Raw genomic sequence first — 14,160 nt, forward strand, 5'->3', positions numbered from 1 at the left:
TTTTTTTTAGTAAGTAGGAGTACACTCTAAAATACCAATAAAAGATATATTATAGTAAATACATAAACCAGTAACATCATTGTTTTTTATCAAGTATCACATTATGGTACATAATTGTACATGTTAGGCTTTTTTTTTTTTTTGAGACACAGTCTCACTCTCACCCAGGCTGGAGTACAGTGGCGCGATCTTGGCTCACCGTAACCTCTGCCTCCCGGGCTCAAGCGATTCTCCTGCCTCAGCCTCCCGAGTAGCTGGGATTACAGGCGCCTGCCACCACACCCAGCTAATTTTTGTATTTTTAGTAGAGACAAGGTTTCATCATGTTGGCCAGGATGGTCTCAGACTCCTGACCTCAGGTGATCCACCCACCTCGGCCTCCCAGAGTGCTGGGATTACAGGCGTGGGCCACCACGCCTGGCCCATGCTTGACTTTTATACAACTGACAGCACAGCAGAGGTAGGTTTGTTTACACCAGCATCACCACAAACATGTGACTAACATGTTGTGCTGAGACATCATAGAGGATAGGAACTTTTCAGCTCCACTATAATCTTATGGAACCATCATCATATATGTGATCTGCCATTGACTGAAATGTTATGTGGAGCATGACTGTATAGGTAGGAGAGGCATATCATCAATACTGCTCTGTGTTTGTCAACCATGACCTGAATCACTTACTGTCATACGGATAGAGCAAAAGAAGGAAGAAAGATACAGAAATAGGTGACATTTTGTCACCTTAATGGAAGAAGAATTAAAGAGATGGGAATGAGTAAGGGGTTTAAAGAGGATGTGTGTTTTAGGAGTGTGAGAAAGAGCTGTGTTCCAGGTACAATTACACAGTGGAGCTGAAGCGAGGAAATGGGAGGAGTGGAACATGCAGGCTCTTCCCCTGAGAGAGAGGAAAGGAGTTCAGAGTACTGACAGCTTTCCACTTTGTTTTACAGTTATGTTTACAGTTGAGTTCCAGTGTTATCTCTCCTCCTCCACTGTTCTCCAAAGATTTCGACCATATTTTATAAACGTCTGTACTCCCCTCAGTGCTCAGATCCTTGAACCTAGCAAACGTCTATGCTGAATGAATGATGAAGAAAAAAAGTGTTGAATCACCTAAGCAGGACACTAATCATAGAAAATGGAACCAGTGGCATAGGAAGGCTTTGCTTACAGGGGGCAAAAAAGGGAATCAAGTGAATTAAAGGAGGGAAGTATGCAATTGACCATTTATATGTATCTAAATCAACTTTAGGTATTCAGATTTGAGTGATCATAGAGATAAATAAAAGAAAGATGAAGATGTCTGAAAAGCATTAGATGCCTCTAGAATTGTACTTATAGAGTGGAAAATTCTAACCCTCCAAGATTTAGTAACCTGTTTCTTTCTCAAGTTAGTCTGACCCCATCTTCTATTGAGCCTGAGTGATCGGACCTGACCCAGACCGCCTCATGGACCACGTCTATGAAGGCAGTATGTGCTGAAAAAAAAATTTAGAGTTTAGAGGACAGAAAAGAAAGAAACCTAGCAGACAGAGAAAGAAAGAATGTTCGGGACAACCGGTCTAAGTTGAGTTCAGAGACCAAAAAGTTACATCAAAATACTTTGGTTCATAAATAAAAATAATTAAGTAATAATTCCAACAAATTTAGAAAGACAGCTGGGCATGGTGGCTCACACATGTAAATCCATCACTTTGGGAGGCTGAGGCGGGTAGATCACTTGAGTTCAGGAATTTGAGATCAGCCTGGGCAAATGGCGAAACCCTGTCTCTACAAAAAATACAAAAATTAGCCAGGCACGGTGGCACGCACGTGTAGCCCCAGCTACTTGGGAGGCTGAGGTGGCGGGGGGATGGCTTGAGCCCAGGAGGCAGAAGTTGCAGTGAGCCAAGGCTGTGCCACTGCACTCCAGCCTGGGCGACAGAGCCAGGCCCTGTCTCAAAAAAAAAAAAAAAAAAAAAAAAACCCAAAAAATCAAAAAACCTAGAAAGACTATTCGACTTCACATTATTTGGCCTCACAAGAAGAAAATCAAAGTTACAATACAGAGGTGAAATTTCAAAGTGAATTAGAGTTTGTATTAAAAAACAATGTTAACATTCTGTTAGCTTGTTAGAAATTAGCTCTGAACCAGGGACATATTTCATATTGTAGAACAGCATTTTCTTGGTTAGGAACTGATTACATTCTATTCCGAATCTCTATTTTAACATTCTACAAAACTTTGTAAAGTCATGTGTAAAGACACAGACTTTGTTCCTGGGTGAAATTTTTATAATGCAAGCTGTTTACAGGAATGAATTTTATGGAACCATATATCCAGACACTTGTACTACTTCACATCTTTTAATAATTACATAAAGGAAAAATATATTTTCCTATTAAGCTAAAATACTACACATATAGTCTTCTTATTTAAGTCACTGTTCTTAACACAAACATTTTCAAAGCTTTTCAGATAGCCTAGAAGAATGCAGCAGCACACATCATTAGTTGCCTAATTAATATTTATTCCTCTATCTCATCCTTCCTTTTAACAGAATTGATTTTGGTCGGGTATTCACCCTTCTGAATAGTCACGTGCTTTGGGGAGGACCAGCACCAACTCCAGACCTAACTGATGAATCCCGATTAGTCTAATCATAGTGGATCTATTTCCCTCACCAGGGATAAGCTGGGGCATGCTAAATGTTAACTCTGGCCAAAAAGATACGAAGAAAAGCATGTAGAGTGTGTGGAGATGGGAACATGGGAACATAAAGAAGAGGAAATGTTGTTGCTCTTAAAAAGAAACAGAAATGCACAAGGCCACTGGGTATTGTGCCTAGACAGTGCAGTGTCTGGATATGATGGCTGGAACTGATGCCATCTTGCAACCATGAAGGAAGTCTGCCTGGGGCTCATGGCATCACATCAAGGATGGCACAGCAGAAACATGAGGGGAAATCCGAGTCTCTGACGATGTTTTCAATTTCAAAAGAATCAATCCTCTTTTAAACTTCCTGGTTATACATGGGATAGTAAGTTGTCTATATTTAAATTTTGATTTGGGTTTACTGTTACTTGCAGCCAAAAGCATTCTAGCTGCATAAGTCTGAATTATTTCAAGCCTCTGGGTAAATGTTAACAGATGGTGTTATTACTGTGGGGATTAGGAATGACAACAACAGAGTACGCTACTTAATTTACTAGCAAGACTGTATTTCAAAGCTGGTTACTATGTTATGTCCTTCTCCCTGTCCACACTCTTCACCCACCCCACAAACAGATACATATATCACAGTACTACAAGTTAGGTACTAATCTTGCTGATCAGTTCATCAACTGTATTACAGGCACTATCTTCCCCATACTAATGGTCAAGTTGTTGGGAAAATGGAAATTTCTTCTGACAAAATGGTAGAAGATTCTAACACAAAATATAAAGTTCATTATCTCAAAGAGGTATTTTAGTTATTACAGAATTTTTAAAGGTCTATAATTAGGAAATTTTCCTAGATTCAAATGTATTGACTCCTACTATACGTAGGACACTATTTTACATTTTTATCTGACAACTTGGGATAATTTACAGTATATTTAGCTGTAACTAAAACTAAGCCTTTCTGTTGCTGCCAAGATATATCTCAAATATGTATCTTTCTCAAAGTAGATATATCTACTGCTCCTAATAATCAGAAACATGCCTTTCACCTGCCTTAATCAGTATCCCTACAGCAGTATTCCCCAAACTATTGGATGGAAAACAAAATGGCAATATATGTTCTTCGAGAGAGAGAAGAGAAGAGAAGAGAAGAGAAGAGAAGAGAGAGAATCTCCATGGTCAAATAATTTAGGGAAATGTTCATACTGCATGCTATATCCCACTCTTGAAGATTCTCAAAACACATTATATAGCACATTAAATGGTCTGAGAAACCTGTCATTATTTAATTCAGCATTTCTAGTCAGTGAATAACAGAAAAATCTATTTTTCACTAAATATCTCTTAATTTCTTGAAAAAACTAGTATTCCTTAAAACATAGGACATATATTCCCCACTAACATAACTGCTACTCAATTTAGAAGTGGCACACAAAAACTAAATGCAGAAATAATCACACCAAGCTGTAACCATGTTTTAAAATCTACACAGAGAGCTACTTATTCATGAGCAACTCCCTTCCAAGGCCTTGCAACACATTCTCCATGCCCACCAGCCAGTGGTACAGAATGCAATCACCTTTCAAATAATTCCCAAAGCAATGATTTTATCACAGAATACTCTGATACAAAGACTTCTAAAGGAATCCTAATGTTCTGTAAAATTCAAACTTGTCTCCCGACATGTCTGTTTTCCTCACTCACTGATGGTCTCAGAACCTAGTACAGTGCCTATGCAGACTAAGTGACCATGAATCCTTGCTCTAGGAATGAATGACTGAATGAACACTTCCATCATGTCCTCTCTTTCCTCATCTGATTCATCTTTTAATTCTTAGTCATGTACAGTGTGTGTTCCACCTTCTACATCTCTGTTTATGCTACATGATCCCATATGCAACACCCTCTTCTCTACCTATTCAAATCCTGACCATCCTTTCAAGTCCAGATTCAACCCAGACTGCTACATGGAGACTGGCCTCATCCTCCGCCGACCTCTTATCCCCTGACAGTCAGTACCAGAGAGTTTGATACTCACATTTCCTAAACTAGTTTCCATGTTGGTCTTACGTCTCAGTAAATGGTAAACTCCTTGAAATCTCAGACATGTTATAAACTACTTTTGTACACACTAGGATGCCAAGGTACATAAGGAATATTCAATGGAAAAATTAAGAGTATATTTTATTTAAAAGTTCAATGTATAACAACAATAGCTGGAAATTCCTGAAATTTCCAAACTGTACGTTACTAAAATCAATAGTTACAAGGACCAAGTTCTGAATAAAGAAATATTATCCAAGTTCTAAAGAAACTGTTCCCTCTGGCTTTAACCTCTTTGACTCCATTTTCTCATTTGGAAAATAGCTCTGTGGTGTTTCTCTACAGGTACTGAATGAGCAAGAAATACTGTTTGAAAACCCCCTGATAAATGAAGACTTTATCTCATAGTCCTGGAAGCAATCCTGACGTCTTAAATTATGTAATCCTGGTATTACATTATATTAGTCTGGCTCATATAAAAATGTAAGCTACAAAAATACCAAAGCTAAGAAAAAATGTTTACTCATGCTTTTACTAAGATGCAGAAAGAGGATGCATGCATTGCCAAAATTCCATAGAACATGCTCAAACTAAAGCAACAATGTCTTAGTTATAAAAGAAGGCAATGGCCTGAAGCAGTACTTAGAAATAAAGATTACTTGGTCCACGTAAGAGTCAATATTTAAGAACACAATGACTAATTCCCACTTCAAGTTCATGAAAACATTTCTTTTTAAGAACTTCTTTTCAGTTAAAAACTTTATTTGTGGTTTTCCTACCTGTAATCTATGAACCTAAGAATGAACAAAAACTTGAAACATGAAACTCTCTAGTAGGCCAAAGTGTCAGTATAGACTTAATTCTGACTTTAGGAACATCTCAACCAGGGTTACACAAAACTTGTACTTTATCTCTCAGTCTCCAAAAATACTCATTTATCTACTCTGCGTAAAGAGTAGATAAATGATTGAATGTTCATTCTACAAACAACTCTGGAAAATGCATGAATGACACTCCAGACTATATCAAAACACTGGAGCTCTTTACTTTCAAATCATTCATATTTATAATCCTACAATAATTAAAGTACCTCTTTAAGAAAATCAACTTCATATTTTAAACTAGAATCATCTGAATCCAAACTAGTATTATTGTTGCTAACAGAAACTTCATTTCTAAATAACTGGCTGATTTTTTAAAATGTTCTAGTTGAGCTTATTGTGAACGAAAAATAACCATTAAATTCTATCACCAGCACTAGCTCTGTGGCCTTGCACAAAATGCTTAACTTTTCTGCACCTCAATTTTCAGATCTGCAAAATGAGAATGAGACTGGATGACTTCCTAGGTCCTCTCAAAGATAAAAACAAATAATAATAATGGTTATTAGTATCATTTTAATTGAAGATATCAACGAAAGATATAAGCACAGACTCTAAACAAGTTTAGGTTAAGTCTAGAGAAATCACATCATAAGCAAGAATTGTCATAAACCTCAAAATCCTCTATCAATAGCACCAAACTATTATCAAATATAAGAGTTTTATAGAGACAAATGTTTAAAAAAAAAAAAAAAAGTTAACTTCTTGCTAGCAACATTGATATCCTTACTGGGGTAATTTCATTCATTCTCTACTTTCTAACCAGAAAACTAGGAGTTCTACCTTCGTAGTTTTACGACATTCCTGGTTAACATTAGAAACCTGAGCCTTGCTCCTCCCTCACCTCTGTCTACAGGAGAACAGCGAGGGGCTCATTGAGGTAAATAACATTCATGCACCAGAAAGTACACAATCCTTATTGTCTTTCATCATCCAGATAAAGAATCTTAAAGTCAACTCAAAACAAAATTCCCCTCTGGTCCGCTCCTACCTTTCCTGCTAAAATCAACCTACCGTGTGGGAGATTTGAGATTATTGGGCAACATTCAGACTTTGGGTGAAGTGGCTAATTTCCCAGAGTCTGACAAAATAAAATCTAAAGCCAACTCCAAAAAGGTGACACCCTGCCAACGTGGGAATCCGTTGTTTGGTGTGTAACAGGATGTGCTTTGCAGATGAACTCACTTTGTGTTCTAGTTCTGCCACTTTCTGGCTGTATGGCCACAGGCAAGTAGCTAAACCTCATGAGCCTTAGGTTCCTCTTCTGTGAAACGAGAATGACACCACCTACCTCGCAGAGCTGCAATCCTGGCTAAGTTAGACATGTATAAAGGGACTGGCATGGCCCATGCACTAAAGAAATGTTACCTTCCTTCACAACTTCTCCTGTCCTTCTATACAACTGAACAGAGACTCCACAACCACAGATAACTGCCATATTCTTCATCAGACTTGGAGTCCCCTAGGACAGAGAGTATTTCTGATTTATCTTTGGATCCCAGTAACTAGCAGAGGGCCTGGCCCAGAGTAAAAACACAATAAATGCTTGTTCAGTGGAGAAAATTAGAACTGTTTGGGTTTGAGGATGTTAATATTACCTTGGCTGCACACGCCTGTAATCCCAGCACTTCGGGAGGCCAAGGCAGGCGGATGAAAAGGTCAGGAGTTCAAGATTAGTCTGGCCAACATAGTGAAAACCCCATCTCTACTAAAAAAAAAAAATTGCAAAAAATTAGCCAGGTGTGGTAGAGTGCGCCTGTAATCCCAGCTACTCAGGAGGCTGAGGTAGGAGAATCACGTGAATCCGGGAGGCGGAGGTTGCAGTGAGTTGAGATCCTGCCACTGCACTCCAGCCCGGGCAACAGTGCGAGACTCCATCTCGGGATAAAAAAAAAAAAAAAAAATTACCCTGGCCACAGTCAACAGAAAATTCTGTTTTTCAATTTGGCCAAATAGGGCTTGCTACAAGCTACTATGTAGTTCAAAGCAAATAAGCTATTCTGAATTCTAATAATTACATTCTCTAAAATATGAAAACCCAATTGCCCTGCAGCTTTCAATTTTAGTTTTGAGAATTCAATTCTTTCCCAAACAATAGAGTGGGTAACCACAGAAACTTGTGGAATCTCTTTTCCTAGAAAACATGAAGAACAGGAGAGAAGCCAGTCTGTCTGGAAACTGCTTCAAAATCTCTCTATAAGCAGGATGCTGGACTGGATTAGATGACCCTTGAAGGATCCTTCCAGACCTACACACCACTAAAATGTTAAGAAAAATATCTAAAATAATTCTCTATCACTTATACCCTGGAAAATAAAACAAATACAATTTAACATCTCCCAACATAGTCACTAGAAATAATTTTACTTGGATCTTCCCATGATTTTAGAAACACATTTTCTTCTTAAATTGTACTAAATTATCCTAAGCTATTAATTTGAATATGAGCTCTCTTTAATAAAATAGAACAGAGATTGTACTTAACAAAGGAAACAAGACTACTATTTTGTTCCTCTTTCAATCTACCTGTTTCCATGTACCCCAAATCTACTCATTTCCCAAAGCCTTGTAAAAAATACTACTTCCCCCCAACATATACTCCACTCAATTCTCCTGTTTATAAATTTCTAATGTGTTCATTACTCATATTACATCGTACAGGTGATTTGTATATGGTGTCTCTTATTTGTATCTGACTCACATGTAACAATTTTTGTCTTCCTAACTGAACTGTAAACTCCTTGACTAAGATTCAAGTTTTATATTCCTCATGTACTCCCCTATTATGTTAATACTGAGTTCATAAGTGCTTTCAAGTTCTCATTGGCTCACTGATTTAAGGTGGAGAGAGCGTGCAAAAGCTAGATGACGCTGTACATTAAGCACCTGTATGAAGCTTTGGCAAAGCAGGCACTCCAAGAAGTCAAAAATAAACCTTTTCTGATTGCTACATATTGACATGTGTCATTTAGCTAGGACTCACAGGTGACAGTTAATACACACAGATGCTAAAGGGAAGGACCTAGAGCTAAGCGCCATATAGTTTAGCTCCTGTCCTATAAGAAATGAGGAGCTATGAAGGTGAGCCCACTCACATGGAGATGGAGACTAAGAAAGCATGCATATTGCACAGGTTGCAGAGCTTTGCTGGTTCTGATTTTACATAGAATCAGTTCTTCATTCTGTCAAGACAAGTCAGGCAGCAATAAACAGAAAGGAAAAGAGCTTTACAAATTAAAATGTAATAACGTTATTTTAAAAGCACAAGTGAAACTTGTGTTTTCTCATTCTTTAAAACGCAAAAAAACACATCTAAGATAAGATTAATGGGTGTAAAAATTCAGTCATTACAAGTACACTCTACACACTTAAAAAGGATCCTCTGCTCCTCTGCTTCTTATCTCTACTATGCAGCAGGGACTGTTCTATGGCACTGGGAATACATCATTTTACCAAACTTACAATGCCAGAAACATTATGTAAAGCTTTACTTTAGTATTTTAAAGACAGAAAAGACCTCAGGGATATTCGAAACCTTATTTTACACAGAAGAAAACCAAAGCCCAGAGAGGTTGGCTATCTTGTCTCAGTTGATTATAGTGGTTATATTGTAACAAACGTAGGAGTAGAAACCAGACTTATTTCTCCTCTAGTAACAAAATTTACTTACTCATTAGGCAATTATTCCTATATGCCTTCTATATGCCAGATACTATGCTAGGCTCTGAGAACCCAAGAATGGTTAAGACACTGACCTTCTCCTCAAAAAGCATAGTCTTAAGAGCAAGACAATCAGATGAGTACAATCATAGAAGTGGTAACAGAAAGAAAAACCAAACTATATCTCTAATCCCCTAGGACTTCCAATATTTTAAAGAAAATGAACTTCTAATAGTTTGTTTTATCCTCACAATAGCCCTAGCAGTACACAGCACACATCTTATTATTCCTGGTATACAGATGGAGAAACTGAAGTGCAAAGCGGATAAGGGGGCCTATTAAGTTCATCTCCAGTGGCAGCAAAATGCCTAGAAACCAGGTTTGTTTACTCCAAGTTAGACCTTTATTTCCCATTAGATGGAAAAAGCAGATGTTCTTTTTATGTTCAGTTCCCTCTGACCAAGAACACACATTTCCAAATTGCGAGCAGGACAATCTGTGGTTGTGAAAGGAAACAACTGACTTGTGAGGTGTGTCACCAGCTGAGGTTAGTTATCCAATCGGTAAGTAACCAACCAAGACATCATCATTACTAGCCTTTTTAAAGTGCCCATTACGTATACAGAACAGATGAAAAAGGTCCTTCCTTCAGGAAGTTAATATTGTAAGGAACAGGCATATAAACATTTCAACAAAAAGTGACATAATTAAACAAACTACAACTAAAAGAACCATCACAAGCAACAGCAAATTTAAGACACTAAAGGTTTTGCAAAGCAAACCTAATGGGAGCTGCCAAGAAATATATCTTCATGGGTTAAACAGGGAACAGAAGCCTTGTACGCATAATGGTCCATACCGATCTTCAGATTACTAAAATTAAAAGCTCTCACCAAAAACGTTCTTCACATTTAAAAACTTAACTGTCTCATTCCTATTTCCTTTTTTCTAGAAACCCTATATATTGTAACCTTTCCTATCCAAGAGGAATAAATTTATAATGGAGGTTTCCATCAGTGTGACTTTTTAAAGTATAAAATTAAAAATTTTTTAATTTTAAAAAATTAAAATTGTATGGTGTTACTGCCATATTCTTCCACTCTCAGTACAACCTAAATGAGATTTTCTCATTTTCTGATCATTTTCTCCTACACATAGTAAAATTTATATGTATTTATACATACATTCAATAATCACTTCATAAAAAACAAAAAAAAATTCTTCAAGTTCAGTTTTAAACATTAATTTTACTTGTTTGATGACTTCCTATCATATTTTATTTATACCGTGTTTATCAAGGCCTCATAACATGACCCAACTGTTTTAAACTATGGGACACTGGAGAATTACTAACAAAATAGACAAAGCTAAGGAGAAACAACTATTAGTGATTTCAAGTTAGTGACAGGAAGAATATCTTTAAGAACAGGCTCAAAAATAAAAATTATAATCATCCTTCCAACAGTGTAATGTTTTATTTATTTAAAAAATATTACTTAGTTAAAAAAAAAAATTAAAAAGCTCTCTGGTATCGCCTGAACATGCTCAAGGGATTTATACTTACAGCCAGTTACCTTCCTTTTAAATATCTGGTGAATGTTACAGGGTGACAAGAAGCAATTTAAATGATAATTTGGAAATACCATAGTAGCTTTCATTAGAATTATCACTAGTACATCACAAAATGATTTCCTATTTTTTTAATTCCTAAGATTTAGTTCCATCACACAAAAATGCATTTCAATGAACATTAGCTTAAAACTTAAATATGAAGCATAATGACTTTTTTAGTTAAGAAGGGAATAAGGCTTTGATATAACTCTAGATCCTCAAGAGAAAGACCACTGGGCCAAACTGGATCCTAAATAAAATTAAGGAAGTAATTAAACGTGCAGCAACAGTGACATCTAGTGTTAGCAACTGCAAGCCAATTAGATTACTATTAAATCCTCTTAAGTGCTAAAGAACAACTATTCAAAGCTTTTCTTCTTTAAAAACAGATCTTGTGCATTTTTATCTAAAAACTACCCAAAATCAAAATGGTTCCACAGGTTTCTTTCCAGGCATAACAAAAAAGCTGTTTTGTTAAGACAAAAACAAATTAGAGGGTAAACATAAAACTAAAGACCAAAAGTAAAAAGCACTGTTTATTACTTGTGGTTAACACCTATAGGTGTTCCTCTTAGTACCAGAGTTTAATGCAAAGGTAATCTGAGAGATGTTCTAATGAAAGGATCATAAACATTTAAACTTCCACCTATAAAATTAAAGATATTATACAAGCTAGGATAATACATACAAGTAAAGTTAGGACATTTCAGGAATACTTAAAGAAGATGCAATTAAAAAACAAACAAACAAACAAACTAGCTCTTGCACAGCGAAACAGGCTCTACATTTCACCCCTTGCTACCTTGCTCAATTTTTGTTGCTTTGAAAGGTCCACTTACTGATATTTTTGCCCAAGGGTTTATAACTTGGCAGCATAGGCTAATTCATTATAGTATTTTTATAGTCTTATGATCTAGATGAATCTGTAACAGTAGGCACAATTTCAAAAATTGTTTTTGGCCAGGACAATATTGTATTTTTTAAAAAAGTAAAGTCAGCCTTAAATGGAGCTTACCTATTTGTTTTGGAAAGTTCATCCTTTGCCCTTTTAACTCCAAAAATTCTTGTGATCAAGGCACTAAAGAGAAGTGTGGATGAATTTCGCACCTAATGTACAAATGAAAACACAATAAGGGTTAAACATTCTTGGCATGAAACCAACATTTACAATATTCAAACTAGATGATTCAAAATCATTACCTAACTGGCTAGTATGAGGCTAAAAAGATATGTCTGTGTTCATAAAATAATTTTTAAAAAACTTAATGTAATCTATTCAATGACTTAAATTGAGCTCTACAACCCAATCACATGCACAAACACAGCCTTTCCCCATATTTCTAATATTATCATCAACAGTTTTCATTATATCTCTGCACTTAGAGCATCAAATAACACTTCTTTTTTAAAAATTCGTTTTTCCATATTCTTCCTGACAATGAATATCCCAGTAAAACCTCAGCTCTTTCCACTTATTTTCTGAAATCCTTTTACCTATGAGAAAATACTTATAAAACCTAACTTCAAAGAACCAGGCACAGTGACTTACACCTATAATCCCAGCTACTCGGGAGGCTAAAGTGGAAGGAGTGCTTGAGGCCAGGAGTCTGAGACCTTTGGGCAATATAGTGAGACCCCCCATCTCAAAATATATATATATATTTTTTTTGAGTTTTTTTTTTTTTTTTTTTTTTTTTTTTTTTAAGAGCCATGGCACATGCCTGTAGTCCCATGTAGTCAGGAGGGTGAGGCAGGAGGATTGCTTAAGCCTAGGAGTTTAAGGCTGCAGAAAGCTATGACTGTGCCACTGTGCTCCAGCCTGGGCAAAAGAGTGAGAACCTGTCTTTAAAAAAACAAAAACAAAATCCAAAAATCCTAACTTCAAAGAATCCAGGTAATTAATATGGCCAAGAAAATAGTTAACATCCAAAATGTTGCTTATCAGCTTCACAATACAAGTAACTTATCAAGTAATTTCAATACTGAAATTATCTGATAACTTAGTAAAGATAAGAGGCAAGAATTATCCTGAATAAACACAAATTATTTCTCCAAGATGATAATAATCTTTTCCCTATCTTTTCCCAACCAATGTGTCAAGATGCTTTGGAAGATCATGAAAGGGTCTTGACTGTGGCAGCACTACAGGCTTCCTCAATTACTCTGTCAAATCAGTGTAGAGATGTATATGTACTCACTTTGCTACAGTGTGTAAGGCCCTATACCAGCACCATGGATAAGATCCAGAAACAGAAAACACATACTTACTGATATTACAGACCTTATACTCTAAGTAAGTGACACAACCATATGGTGTGTTAAATAGCAATATAAGTAGAAAGATCACTAAAAGTAACAATGTTAAGATTTAGAAAACAGCTTCCTGAAAGCGTTGCCCTTAGAGTCACAAGCTCAAACGCCCACAGGAACAGTGAGCGACAGAGGCAGCAATGTACTTTGTCTAATGCAGTCAGTGTCAGCTGAGTTGCTGCCATGAGGAAATGTAAGTTCAGTTTTGCCAGATCTTCTGCTTTTTCAAGAGAAGCCAGAAACCCTGGTTTTTATGTGAAATCTATTTTGAAATGCTGGCAGGAAATTAAAGGAAAAAAAAACCCACAAAACTCACCATGAAAGCCAAATAAAACAGTGGTGGGCTAGTTTGTCCTACTGGCCACCAGTCTGTAACCTCTCCTCTAGAAGCCCAGAACTGACTCAAGTCATGCATGGTAACCATAGAAGTAAACTTTACAGATATACTGGCACAATTCATACCAAAGCTTCAATAAAACCCTAAAACTGAAAAGATCCACTTATGTTCATTCAAGAGTCATCAAACATCCATGGAGGCCCTACTATGTGCCCTGCCTAATTTAATCCCCAAACAACAAATCAATCCATGCTGTTACTTTATCAATATAATCTCTGCCCTCGTTCAGGTCTGGATCATCTTCTACCTGATCTAGTGAGGTAGTTTCCAAAGACTTTTAGGTCTAAGATGACTTGGTAAAGACATCTGGGACCTTCTCTCCTCTTAGAAATCACACAAAAACACAAAAAGAAAAGGAAAACAGAAACACACACTCCATCTTGCCCTAAGCCATACTTTCTGACAAAGGCGCCAGATGCAGTAAAATTAAAACAGGAGTGCCTGGAGATGTTGAGAAATGCACACCTTAAACAAAACTGTAGAGGACCATTTTTTTTTTTTTTTTTTTTTTTTTTTGAGACGGAGTCTCGCGCTGTGTCACCCAGGCTGGAGTGCAGTGGCGCGATCTCGGCTCACTGCAAGCTCCGCCTCCCAGGTTCAGGCCATTCTC

General features: G+C 36.8%; 1 protein-coding gene across 8 annotated transcripts in view; it reads right to left on the bottom strand.

The window, feature by feature from the left end:
• THADA (THADA armadillo repeat containing) overlaps nucleotides 1–14,160 on the bottom strand; it is a 359,588-nt gene that overhangs the window by 246,702 nt on the left and 98,726 nt on the right. For all 8 annotated transcript variants that reach the window (XM_021924785.2, XM_021924787.2, XM_021924786.2 and 5 more), the window contains exon 26: nucleotides 11,859–11,950. In XM_021924785.2, coding sequence (XP_021780477.1) covers nucleotides 11,859–11,950 — 92 coding nt within the window. The remainder of the gene's footprint in view (nucleotides 1–11,858; nucleotides 11,951–14,160) is intronic.

This window comes from Papio anubis, chromosome 14, assembly GCF_008728515.1.
Source record: "Papio anubis isolate 15944 chromosome 14, Panubis1.0, whole genome shotgun sequence".
Lineage (NCBI taxonomy): Eukaryota > Metazoa > Chordata > Mammalia > Primates > Cercopithecidae > Papio > Papio anubis.